The sequence below is a fragment of the Heloderma suspectum genome, chromosome 7 (assembly GCF_057233095.1).
Source record: "Heloderma suspectum isolate Gila_16-S chromosome 7, 16-S_ref, whole genome shotgun sequence".
NCBI lineage: Eukaryota > Metazoa > Chordata > Lepidosauria > Squamata > Helodermatidae > Heloderma > Heloderma suspectum.
Window position 1 is genome coordinate 33,415,203 of NC_139464.1, and position 12,991 is coordinate 33,428,193.

The 12,991-nt window shown below is 43.1% G+C and overlaps 1 protein-coding gene across 6 annotated transcripts in view; it reads left to right on the forward strand.

Moving 5' to 3' along the window:
* The window catches only part of TBXAS1 (thromboxane A synthase 1), a 353,264-nt gene that overhangs the window by 159,978 nt on the left and 180,295 nt on the right, over positions 1–12,991 (forward strand). For all 6 annotated transcript variants that reach the window (XM_084809555.1, XM_084809557.1, XM_084809556.1 and 3 more), the window contains one exon: positions 3,514–3,610. In XM_084809555.1, the coding sequence (XP_084665681.1) occupies positions 3,514–3,610 (97 nt within the window). The remainder of the gene's footprint in view (positions 1–3,513; positions 3,611–12,991) is intronic.

Here is a 12,991-nt window from a genome sequence, read left to right on the forward strand (position 1 = left end):
CTCGCCATTTAATCCTTCTTCAGATGTGGACAACATGATGTCCTCCAGATGTTTTGGACTACAACTCCCATAATTCCTGATTTGTCCATGCTGAGTAGGGTTTATGGGAATTGTAATCCAAAACACCTGGAGGGAACCAGGTTGTCTAACCCTAAAGGGGAAGGTAGATGGGATGCTCCCAAGGGGCTGTGGAGTCCCAGAGTAAAAAATAGCACAACTCTATGGAAATGGTGGGAAAAGCAAGACAGGAATTATCTTTCCTGAGGTTTAAAAAAAAAAGAAAAAAGTGGGCATTCATGGTAGCAGCAATCGCAGTGCTCAGCATACCACTGCTCAAGACCCGGGTCTCCTTTTTCTCACAGCGTTAGATTTTGCTGCATTCTAATAGCTGAATAGTAGGCTAGTGGCTTCCTTGCTCACTTACTGCTACCTCTAGTCATGAAATCCCAAGTGTTCTCCTGTCCTGAGGTGACTAATGAATGGGGATTTTCTCTCATGTATGAATTACTGGCTCATAAGATAGCCTCCCTCTAACAGCTGTTATCACTACCTTGAAGGACAAATAGCTCTGGGATCTTTCATTCAGTGCAGACTGAAGCATATAGGTAGGATGGTCACACATACATTGCCAAAAAAGGAAATGCATTACCAACAAAGAGGACAAAAGAGGACACCAATTTGTATAAAATGTGCACGTGCAAATGTATATGTATGGGTTCAAATGTATAAATAAGAACTATAATTTAAATAGAAATATGGTACATCTCACCATAGAAGACTGACCAGGTGAGTCAGTCTGCTCAGTCTGCTTTCCAGGTGCTAGCTGTGGGTGGGCAAGTTCAAGCCCCTTGCTCTCCCTCCTTGTAGTTTCTTTAACTGTAAATAACACTTGGATTGGACATCCCATCAAGTAGAGGTCTGTCCTCTGCCAGCACTCCAAAATAAGAGGACTGTCCTGTAAAATAGGTATTTTACTTGCCATCCTACATATAGGCCTCACTGGTCTCACTGTATCTTCTCTCCATTCAGTAGCAGCTGGTTCAGTTCTGGCCCATGTTTAAAGCAGCTGAGCTCTACTTCCCATACTGTGGCGAGGAGGGCTGCTTTTCTCTTCCTTAGCAATGCCTTGTGTGCTTCTAGTTTAGGGACTGAGTTCTCAGTTCTGGAACATGAGGGCCAAGCTGCATGTTATAGTTCCCCCGTGTGTGTGTGTGGGGCAAAATGTTTTCATGCTGTTATGGCTTCATGCAGGGGCCATGTCTGTTCAGGGAGATGGTGTTCAACTTGTTTTGGATAGGGTTATACTCTCCCTAAAGCAAGGGTTCCCAACCTTTTTGGACCCTTGGTCACATATGGGAATTTGCGAAACTGCTCTGGGTACCACCACAAAATGGCTCCCATGGCGGATATGACTAGTCACATAATGGCTACAGCGGGGGCCTGGCTAGTCAAGAGGTAAGGTGGAGAGAAATAGGGAGGCCAGAGTCTGGGAGGGAAGGGGAAATGGAAAGCGTTGCTGCCTGGCCCGCCCAATCTTCTTCCATCCATGCAAACCATTTCCCTTTGCATTCTCTCTCTCTTTTAACAGCCTTTAGACTTGCGTTCTCTTTCCCCCAACCCCTTTCCTTGCTATTTCTCTCCCTTCCCCATCCCCAGCCTTCTTTCTCTCCCTTCCTGTCCCCTAGCCTTGCTTTTTCTCTCTCACTCAGCCCTTTATCTCTCCTCTCCCAGCCTCTAGTCTTGCCACTTCTCTCCCCTCTACCCCTTTCCCTTGCTTTCTTTTCCTGCCTACTGAACAGCTGATCAGCAGCAGGTTCAGGAAAAGGAAGGTGACACTGGCATCCTAACATTTTTCAGTGTTTTATTACAAAAGTTCTTGAAGGCAGGGAGTGAAGAGCTTTGCAGGTGCCATGTTGGGGACCCCCTGCCCTAAAGGATCAAGTTCTCAGTTTGGAGGTGCTCTTAGATTCAGTGCTGTCACAATAGCTGCTCAAGTTACCTCAGTGGCCCAGAACACATTTCACCAGTGTAGGCTGGTGGACTAATGACAACCTCTCCTGGATAGAGACAGTCTCGTCAGAGCTATCTATGTTTTGGTAGCCACCCCTTTTGACTACTCTAATGAGTTTTGTGTGGAGCAGCTCCTGAAGGCAGTCTGGAAACTGCAGTTAATACAAAATGTTGCTGCTACAGTACTAACTGGGACCGCTGGGCAGGAGCACACCTCACCAGTGTTGAGAGAACTCCACTGGCTCCCAATCCATTTTCGAGCTCAATTCAAAGTGCTGGTTCTTGCCTACAAAGCCCTATATGGCTTGGTATCCAAGTACCAGAAAGAACATCTGCTTCCACATCTATCTGCTCATGCACTGAGGTCATCTTTTGGTGCTTCTTTTGGGTGAGTTAATTGGGCAGCAACTAGGGAGAGGCCCTTTTCGGCTGAGGTGCCCCATTGTTGGAACTTTCTCATCAGGGAAACATACCTGTCACCCACACTGTTAATCTTTTTGGCACTAGGCAAAGACCTTTTAATTCCCCCAGACTTTTAAAAATGATTGAGCTGTTTGTTATGCTCTTTTTAATTGTTCTTTTTGTTTATTTTTACTTGATGTTTTGTGAACTGCCCCAAAAACTAATGTTGAATGTGGCATAGAAATGGTTTTTAAATAAATAATTGTGTAGCATCACTTATCGCATTGTTTCTCAACATCACACAGTTCAGATGATCCAGCAACCCATGGTTAACAAACCATGGGTTGTTTGTAAGTGTGCGGGAGCAACCTAGATGCTGGCTTCTGACCGTTTGCCCACTTCTGCTTCGCTAAACAACCCAAGAACACCCCGTTCCTGTATTTTTCACTGTGGTATCCGAAACCAGAACTCTAATGTTAGAACTCTGGGTTGTTTCTCCCTCAACAACCCAGAGTTCTGGGTACGGATGTCACAGCAAACAACCCAGGAACAGGGTTGTTTAGCAAAGCAGGAGGAGGCAAGTGGGAGTCCGCACTCTCGCTTGGTCTCAACCACACACAAACAACAGTGGTTAATAAACCGTGGGTTGTTCAGATGTCCAAACCAGGTCAGTGTTTTCATGGTTGCCCTGCATATTCCTGGCAGCGGTTGGCATGGAGGTTCTTCATGTAAGGCAGTGGATCCATATGATAAACAGTACCCCCCCCCCCGGCTATGGGCTCTATATAGTACCATTGTTGCACAGAATTGTTCTTCGATGGCCTTTGTGTGTATGCTATATCCATTAGACTGTGACAGAGAGTGTTATTGGTAATTTGGAGCAGAGATAAATGTCAAGGAAATAGTGTAGCATGTGAATAATATTTTTTTTATTTAGGCCAATTGAGAACCCTGTAGTTGAGTAACTCAGATTAAGAATCTCAGTAAATGTATATTTCTGTTATGAGGGTGGACTTGCTGAAATGGAAGATAGTTTTTCCAGACAGACAGCCAAACACCTTTTCTGTTCACTGTTAATATTATCGTTCATTTCATGTACAGGTATTATATTGGCCGTCGAATGTACATGGTGGTTTCGGAGCCAGATATGATCAAACATATCTTAGAGGATGACTTCAGAAACTTTAGTAACAGAATGGTAAGTAACTAGATCAACGTTTGTTGTTGTTCATGAGGGAACAATAAGAAAGCAGAAAAGTACATTTTGTCATTTTCAGTATTTAGTGATTTTCAGAGTATGAGGAAGACCTCTCCAGAGAGATGTAAGCATCTCTGACATTCCCCCCCAACCCCCTTGTGGCATGGATGATCACTCCAAAGCTGGTACTGTGTAGTGGCTAAGACTAGTTAGAGCAATCAGTCGGGCAATCCTTCATTCAAATTTTTCCTCAGCCACACTCTGGGTTCTCCCAGGGCCAAACTAGGCATTCAGTTGTATGAATGGCTTTTAAAAGTAAATGGCAGACACAGGAAGGAGGGTGGCTGAACCATATTAGGAACCGTGTGTGTGTGTGGGGGGGGGAGTAGGAGGACCTTAAACCTTTCCCTCGTTGTGGTCCTGATCCAGATTGCAACCCCATCCCTGCTATTTGCATTGGGGAATAAAAATTGCCTATTACAGCAATGGGAACTCCCCTCTTCCCCCAAAGTTCCGATTGCTGTAATAGGCAGTTTTTATTCCCAAATAACAAATAAAAGGCAGCCCCCAGTTGGGCAATCTGGATCAAGACCAAAGTGGGGAGTGGGGGTGCAAAAGGTTGAAGTCTCTTACCTCTGCCAGGGTCCCAGTCTGTATCCACCCCCCACACACATACACACTTGCAGTTTAATTTTTTAAGCCGTTCATGCAATTGCTAATTGTGTGTAATCTTATTTACTTTGGCCCTCAAGCAAGTCAATACCTTTCAGCTCTGTTCAGTCCCATCTTCAGTATGGTGATAATAATAACTGATCTATTTTACAGGGCTATTGAAATAAGGATCATTTAGATAATGTATGTGGAGCACTTTGACCATTCAAACAGTGTCATATAAATGCTAAAGTATGATATTAGTGCCCTAGTCTTCCCAGTCAATACTGTTTAGACAGGTTGCACGATCTATTAGCAATGGTCAGTGCAGGTGATTTTGAGGGGCAGCCCCTGTTTGTTTTCATCCATTTGCTTTCTGCAAATGTGATAAAGTCCTGCTCCTGCCATTTTTCTTTATTTTTCTGTAAGATTGCCAGCTGTCCTGATTTTGACAGGGCAGGAAGCACATTGTGTACCCCAGAGTCAGTTGCTACATTCTCTGCTCTGAAGCAGTTTGCATGTTCTAGGAAGGCTCAGAGCCTTTCTGCTGAGTTGGCAGCAGAAAGTGTCACTGGCTGAAACTCTGAGCCTCTGCCTGCCTCCCTGCCTCAACAATCAATAACATTTAAAACTGTCTTTGACATTGACTCTGAATCTTTGTCACCGTCACCTAACTCAGGCTTGCTCCCTACGGCATTTCAGTCCATAACAAAATGCCCTGAATTTGCCTGGACCCAAGAAATAGCATTTCTAGAATGGGCAGCTCTCTGTGGTTTCTACATCTTGCTTTGCTTCATCATCCCCTTCAGTATAATTTTAATTGTGTCCTGAATTGGGCAGCTTCTTTATTTATTTGATTTATTACCTTTGTATGCCATCCTTCCTCCAAGGTGCTCGTGTGTGTGTGTGTGTGTGTGTGTGTGTGTGGTGGGGTGGTGGTTATACCATTTTATAATTCTAGCAACCCTGGAACGTAGACTAGGTTGAAAGATGATCACTGGTTTAAGGTACCATAGCAAACATCAAATAGTTTGTCCTGTAATGGTAATGAATAAGATACCAGCAATGATTCAAAAAGTATAGTTCAAATTGTTCTTGAAAGATTACTCCTATTTACTAAATATTGGGAAGAAAAAATTCCTCAAGATGATATCTGTCATCAACTTTGGCAATGTTATACAGACGTGGGTTTGTTTTTGTTTGCTGCTATATATTTATTGAGTTTTTGTCAATGAGGTGTACTGCTGTTCCATTTTATATTCTTTTACGTGTATACAATTTCATTTTTTAAATTTTGGAACAGATTAATGTTTTTTATCATTAATAAACACTGAAATGAATAAATAAATAAAAGGAAGAACTAGATTCAAGTATATTTATAAATAAAAAGAAGACATACCCTTGAAGTATCATGACTGAACAGAGATTTGAATGACCCCGTTCTCCCCAGATTAAGCAATGCTCTAATTATTACACCACGCTATTCAGGCCCAGCAGAGACATATTACCAGCAGACTTTCTCTCTGCCCCCACCCCATTTGCTCTTGGCTACTCTAGGGGAGGCTCAAACATGTTCTACATTAATTAGCAGAGGCTCATTATAACACAATTGACAACCCTTGTAGTATTAACAAAGCATGCTTTAAGAATCAGTTTTCTTAAAACTTTTTTGAAGTTGATACTCTCTTTCTGTATAACCAGTTTTTTATGGGTCCCCCTCACATTTACAACTCCTAAACCAGTTCCTTGAAATAAATACCTAGATGCTTAGGAAGACCATGCATGCCTTAGGGTGAAATTCCATCTCTGACCAGCTACCCATCTCTACATGATCCTTCCTCGTTTCCAGTCTTGGCACACTTTGCTGGTGTCTACATATACAGCATTAGGTTCAGTCATTGACACCCTTTTTTCTCTCTCTATGTCTTGCTTCTGAATTTTAATTACTTAATTAACTAGGACTTCTATCCCTATCCATCCAATGATTTGGGATGGGGTGCAATATTAAAATGCACATGAAAACATGTGTTTTTTAAAAAACAAGTTGTTGGGTTTTTTTAACCGTGGCCACTTCCCAGTTAAATATCTAGAAGAACTTTGCAATGCTTTTGAAAGAAGCTTTCTTGCCCTACATCAAGGGCAATGAAGAGAAGAAGCCACTTGCTCAGTGGTTTCCCCCAAACTCAGTGCTATAGCTGTTGGCCAGAACAAGGACAGAGCTGCAGCAATAGCGATGGTGTTTCCCCCTCCTCAGCATGGGGCAAGGTAGTTAAGTAAGGATGAAGACAGATATAAGATATGTAGGACACTGTGGAAGCACATTCACTTCATTCAGTGGAAACGTGATGGTTCTTCAGGTCTGCAGCAAAAGCATGGCATCACCTGCTCCTTCCACTACTAATCCCTACCAGTTTGCAGTTGTTTTAAAAATATTTCAAGTTTTAAAAAAGAAATTGCTGATCCAGGGCAAACTGGATGATACATGAAATGTATTCATGCAATCTGTGTTTTAAAACTTAAATAGCATAACTGGGACTTTGGTGCATGGGGAGGAGGGACTTAATCCTCCCCAGCGCCACTGCAAGCATGATGAAAATCCACCCCCTGCTGTAAATTGCTACTTGTCCCAGGAGGGGAAGTTGCCATTCCCAGTTCTAAAGGGTGGGGGTGGCAGCAGCGGCTGCTTCTTTTCTTTTCTTTTTAAGAAATGTGAAATGCATTCCTGTATTTCACATAGTTTTACCTCCGGTGTTCAACTTAATAGATTCTGTCAGCCTTCGGAAGCAAAGCTCACACAGTGGGTGAAGAACCCACCATGACTTCTTTGTAAATATTATGTCTGTCTCAACCTAAATTAGCCCTGCAAGACTGCTCTTCTCTCCCTGCTTGTGTTGGACCCAGTTGGAGGAGACACACGATTCCAGATGAAAAAGAAGTAGACTCCAGTACATGGGCCAGTTGTAACGCCTGAATTGGATAAAACACCTAAGGAGGAGAAAAGGGGAGCAAGATTAATTAAGCCAAAATCTTTTCCGTTGACTGAAGGTGAGATAGACGACAGGAGGGAAGGTCTCCACAGAAGAGGATGCAGCACCCCAGTAGTCTACAAAGTGCAGTGTGAGCACATCAAGTGGGGCATGGAGTTTAGGGTAGAGATAAGATCTTGAGGCAGGTGGTAGCGTCCTTCCTCCCCGGCTAAGACCTGGGCCGGCTGAATGCTCCCTAGCATCGGAATCCCACTGATACACATTGGATTTGTGTGAGTGACTGCATCCTTACTTAACCCATAATCCCAAAGTGATTTGGGAAGAAAGGAGTTGAGAAAAGAGACCAAGAACTACTGCAGTGCTTTCTTATGTTTCCTGTGCTTGGCTTCAGAAGGGGATTGGTATGGGATTACTACTACAGTCCACAGATCTTTGTGTGCCGCAGCTGTGTGTGCACATGGTTAAGAACAGATGAAGCTGCCTTTATATTGTGTCAGGGCATTGGTCCATCTAGCCTAGTGTGATGTACTCTGATTGGCAAAGCTTGCTAGGGTCTCTAGCAGAGGTCTTTCCCATCACTAGCTATTTGATCCTATTAAGCTGGAGATGCTAGGGATTGAACATGGGATCTTCTGCATGCACTGTACCACAGAGCATGATCCCTCACCATATGGCCCACCGTGTGCAAAGATTGTTTACTTGTGGAACTGATTGATGGTGCTGGGTTAGTAGGAGGGCCCAGAAGACAGTGTAAATATAGAAAGGGAGGGGGCTAAGTTCAGGCAGTCTGGAAAACACTAAAGTAGCCTAAATGAGAAAAAGATAGTTTGGCCATGTCATCTGGGGATGATGGGAGTTGCAGTTCAACACATCTGGACAGCAACAGGTTGGGGAAGGCTGACTAGTCTCTTGCAATATGGTATTGCCTCCCATTTATCACTGTTCAGCAACTGCAGCTTGGAGAATGGCAGAACCCTATACAATTGATTCATAGAAATGCCAACAAAAATGCAACTATTAGTCTGCAAACATAATTGTGTGAGAGACAGAGAATGATATGGGAGAACCAAACACATTCTAGCCAGTAAGTAGAAGCCGTTATATGTGGCTTTTATAAATGTGCAGATAAAGCTTTTAGGTGAGAAGGTTTATATTTTTGAAAATCACTCCAAATAAACAAGTCCTTTTGCTGCTCTTATTTAGAGATTCTGTTTGTGGGTGTAGAAGTTATTGTGCAAGAATAAAACATCTCTATATTGCTTTCCCCCACCCCACCCCACCCCACACTATGCTGATGAAACTGAGAGAATAACGCATTGGGATTTGGGGAGCAAATGCTGACCACATAGCTCTGATAATGCAGCTTGTTCCCAAGCTGGAACATCCCTGCTGTTCTTATGCCAGGACTTTTTCCAGGAGACATTGAGGACAGCTTCTGTTGTTACAGTTTTTAAAAGTGGTCACATCATCTACCTGATTTTTATACCACCCCTCCTTCAAGGAACTCAGGGAGGCACACATTGCCTCCTGATATCCTCACAACACCTGTGACATACGTTAGGCTGAGAGTTAGGTTGCCCATGTGTCCTACTTTATGACAGTCCCCTATTTGAAGGGCTGTCATAGGACAGTTCTCTGTTTGACGGTGTCCTATGTTTGAAAGGTTTAAAGAACCATCCGAAGGGAGAGCCGAGGCCTTGAAGTGGCCCATCAACAGTTAGCACCCAGACAGCAGAGTGAACAGGCTCACGGTCTTCCCCACAACGGTGATATGTATTGTATTTATGTTTAAATCATAGTAATATGATTACTATGACAATTTTAAGCAGATCTATAGTCTATTTTGTACTCTTTTCTGGTGATGCATTTTCTCCCTTTTGGCGATGTACAAGTGCCCACCTTACAGAGTTTTAGTTCAGTTTTGTTTGGAATTATATTTTATCACATGGATTTAGCTAAAACAGCCTTTCCCAGGCTTAGACCCCCAGATTTTGTTTGACTACAGCTCCCATCAACCCCAGCCAGCATGGCAAATGATGATCAGGGACTAGTGGAGTTGTAGTCCAGCAACACCTGGAGACCCAAGGTTGGGATAGGCCGATATAGACAAGACGCAAAAATCCATGCAAACACGTTAGAGGTTTAATTTCTAGAGACCCTGGGAAACATGATAAATCCTAAGCAAATCACACTAACAAAATTTTAACAAGGTATCCCCCAAAGGCAAAAATGGGGATAAAAGAGGGGCAGCAATTTACCAAGTACAGGAACTATTAAAACAGGTATGGTCTCTGGTAGATAGCAACAGTTGGAGTGTTATGCAGCCATCCTCAGGAAGTAAGTTGTGTGTGTGTTGAGGGGGTGGGGGGAGATAGGATGTGGTGTGTAGAGGGTTACGAAAAGGATTTGGGTGGGGTGGGGGTGGCCAGGATGTTCAAGGCGGGGGATGCCAGCTGGAACTGTCTGACCTTTCCCTGGGCAGAAAATGCCCTGGACGTTGAGCAAGTATATCTTGAAAAAGATATTAAAAAGGTTGTTTTCAAAGAAACTTGAGATTTTTGTTTACAAGTGGGTTATTAATAATCAGATGAAAATTCAATAAACCTTGCTAAAAGGTTTGTATGTTTTATTTTTTATCAAAGCTGTCTGTAATCTGGTGTCAAGTCTTGGTGTGTTCATGAGAAGAATGACCTTAATCTGTTAAATGTGCACTTGCCAGAATACCTTGCTTGCTGGAAGGTATTCAGAAGAAATCAGTTTAGTTTAATCTGATGAGAGGGCTCTTGGAAGATTCTAATTGGTTTACTACCTGGGAGAGCAATTCAGTGGTTAAAAAAAGGGACAAGAAAAACCCTTGTGGAGCAAAGTTATAGAGCTTAACCCAGTATTTTCCTGGATACATTTTGCAGAATGCATCTAAATAATACTGAAGAACAATTTCTGCATCAAATTGGATATCAGAAGCCTTTTTTCAATATTACAAGGTTGAAATACTTGAATAATTGCACAAGGATAACTAGCTACATGGAAAATGTCTAGTATTTTATTCATTTATTTAAATTAATTTATTTCCCATAAAGGGATGCCCAAGGAGGTTAACAAAGAAAATTATGCAATTTTAAAACTCCTTCATACAATTAAAATATAATCATAAAAATAATAATAGAAGACAAGCAGATAAAAAACACACACACATCAACTAGACAAATTTAGAAATGCTTGCTGGAATGAGGAGACCATGACAATCAGTGGGGAAAAGAAGTTCCTTTTCCCCGTCCTGCATATGCTGCTTGCGCACCCACTATTTCCCTAATTATGCTCGCCATGGTGCAAGTTGCCATGTCATCTGAACCCAGCAAGGTGCACAGCAGAGGTGGCTTCCAAACCACCCCACAACCCATGGCTTGTTGTATGGGTTATGGGGTGATTTGTAACCTCACCAGGTTTGGATGACATGGCAGCCCACACCGTGGCAAGGGTAATTAGGGAAATGGCAAACATATGAGAAGCCACCATGACTTCTTTTCTTCCTCTGATCGTCCAAACTCAGTCACTGAAAATTTATCAGAGAGGGTGCCTCCTATAAGAGAGGGTGCCTCCAGGACACAAAGTCCCGCAAATTGGGCACCATCACAGGGAAGGCTCCCTCTCACATTCCCTCCAACTGTGCCTCCAATAAAGGTTGGATATGTAGAAGAGCCTTCTCAGCCAAACTTAGGGGGTGGAAAAGTTCATACAGTAGGAAGTAATCCTTTAGGAATTCCGGGCCCAGACCATTTAGGATTGATGCATAGTATCATAAGGAAAAACGGTACTAGGACTAGGGAACTAGCAGCTTCTGCAAGCGGTAAGTGGCTAATGTAGATGTCAGCTCTGGAGCAACAGATCTAAGCAATGAGCTTGCCTAATCTGCTGTTTACTTGAGTAATAATTCTACTGTATGAGCATTTTCCCCTGTTTGTAGTCCTTATCCTGCAGGAACTGTTACTTTGGTTGTCCCTGCCTTCAGCTATCAGTCTGGAATCCCTATGTGAATTGATAGGAAGTAATCTGTTAGTGTCCATCCCAAAGAAAAAGAAATGCAAGAAAGCAAAGCGGCTGGCTGATGAGGCTTTACAAGTAGCTGAGGGAAGAAGGGAAGCAAAAAGCAAGGGAGAAAGGGGAAGATATACCCAACTGAATGCAGAGTTCCAGAGAATAGCAAGGAGAGACAAGAAGGCCTTCTTAAATGAACAATGCAAAGAAATCAAGGGAAACAACAGAATGGGAAAGACTAGAGATCTCTTCAAGAAAATCGGAGATCTCAAGGGAACGTTTTGTGCAAAGACGGGCATGATCAAGGACCAAGAAGGCAGGGACCTCACAGAAGCGGATGAGATTAAGAAGAGGTGGAAAGAATACACAGAAGAACTATACAGGAAAGATCTTAATGTCCCTGATAGCCATGACAGTGTGGTCACTGAACTTGAGCCGGACACCCTTGAGAGTGAAGTCAAATGGGCCTTAGGAAGCATTAGTAACAACAAAGCTAGCGGAGATGACAGTCTTCCAGCTGAGCTATTTAAAATCCTAAAAGATGATGCTGTTAAAGTGCTGCACTCAATATGCCAACAAATTTGGAACACACAACAATGGCCGCAAGACTGGAAAAGGTCAGTTTACATTCCAATTCCAAAGAAGGGCAACGCCAAAGAGGGTTCAAACTACCGCACAGTTATGCTCATTTCACATGCCAGCAAGGTATGCTCAAAATCCTACAAGCTAGGCTTCAACAGTATGTGAACCGAGAACTACCGGAAGTACAGGCTGGGTTTCGAAGAGGCCGAGAAACTAGAGATCAAATCGCCAACATTCACTGGATCATGGAGAAAGCAAGAGAATTCCAGAAAAACGTCTATTTCTGCTTCATTGACTACGCTAAAGCCTTTGATTGTGTGGATCACAACAAACTCTGGCAAATTATTAAAGAGATGGGAGTACAAGACCACCTTACCTGTCTCCTGAGAAACCTGTACAAGGGTCAAGAAGCAACCGTGAGAACCGGACATGGAACAACCGATTGGTTCCAAACTGGGAAAGGAGTATGACAAGGCTGTATATTGTCGCCCTGCTTATTTAATTTATATGCAGATTACATCATGAGTAACGCTGGGTTGGATGAATCAGAGGTCGGAATTAAGCTTGCTGGGAGAATTATCAACAACCTCAGATAGGCAGACAATACCACCCTAATGGCAGAAAGCGAAGAGGATCTAAAGAGCCTCTTGTTGAGGGTGAAAGTGGAGAGTGCAAAAGCTGGTTTGAAACTCAACATTAACAAAACTAAGATCATGGCATCTGGCCCCATCACTTCCTGGTATATCGAAGGGGAAGAAATGGAAGCAGTCACAGATATTTTTTCCTTGGGCTCCAAGATCACCGCAGACGGTGACTGTAGCCATGAAATTAAAAGACGCTTGCTCCTTGGGAGGAAAGCTATGGCCAACCTAGACAGCATAGTAAGAAGCAGAGACATCACCTTGCTGACAAAGGTCCATCTAATCAAAGCTATGGTTTTCCCAGTAGTAACATATGGCTGTGAGAGCTGGACTATATGGAAGGCTGAGTGCCGAAGAATTGATGCTTTCGAACTGTGGTGCTGGAGAAGACTCTTACGAGTCCCCTGGACTGCAAGGAGGTCAGATCAGTCAATCCTAAAGGAAATCAACCCTGAGTGCTCATTGCAAGGACAGTTACTGAAGCT